We start from the raw sequence: 264 nt of genomic DNA on the forward strand, positions 1-264 counted from the left end.
AAGAGAGAAAGAGACACAAAAGAACCAGATAAGAGAGAAAGGTGTGAGGAACTAGAATCTTCTCGCAATCTGTAAGACTTCTCAAGTGAAGAGCCCACGCTTTCTCTCTCCGATACCAAACCGTTGAGAAGAGAAAAGCGAGAAAACAAGAAGAGAAGAAGAGGAACGGAGAGAGATGAAGAAAAGAAGAACGAATCTTGTCTACCTCGGAGACACTTGAGATCTATCTTTCTTTGCTTCGAAGAGAAAGGAGGAAAGAAAGAA

The 264-nt window shown here is 41.7% G+C and overlaps 1 protein-coding gene across 1 annotated transcript; it reads right to left on the minus strand.

Moving 5' to 3' along the window:
- Positions 1 to 264, minus strand: CSUI_005809 (uncharacterized protein; the record flags this gene model as incomplete). Its single annotated transcript, XM_068065977.1, has 1 exon — positions 1 to 264. A coding segment is annotated over one exon (263 nt), but the record flags the coding sequence as incomplete, so codon positions are not given.

This window comes from Cystoisospora suis (assembly GCF_002600585.1).
Source record: "Cystoisospora suis strain Wien I chromosome Unknown contig_2822, whole genome shotgun sequence".
NCBI lineage: Eukaryota > Apicomplexa > Conoidasida > Eucoccidiorida > Sarcocystidae > Cystoisospora > Cystoisospora suis.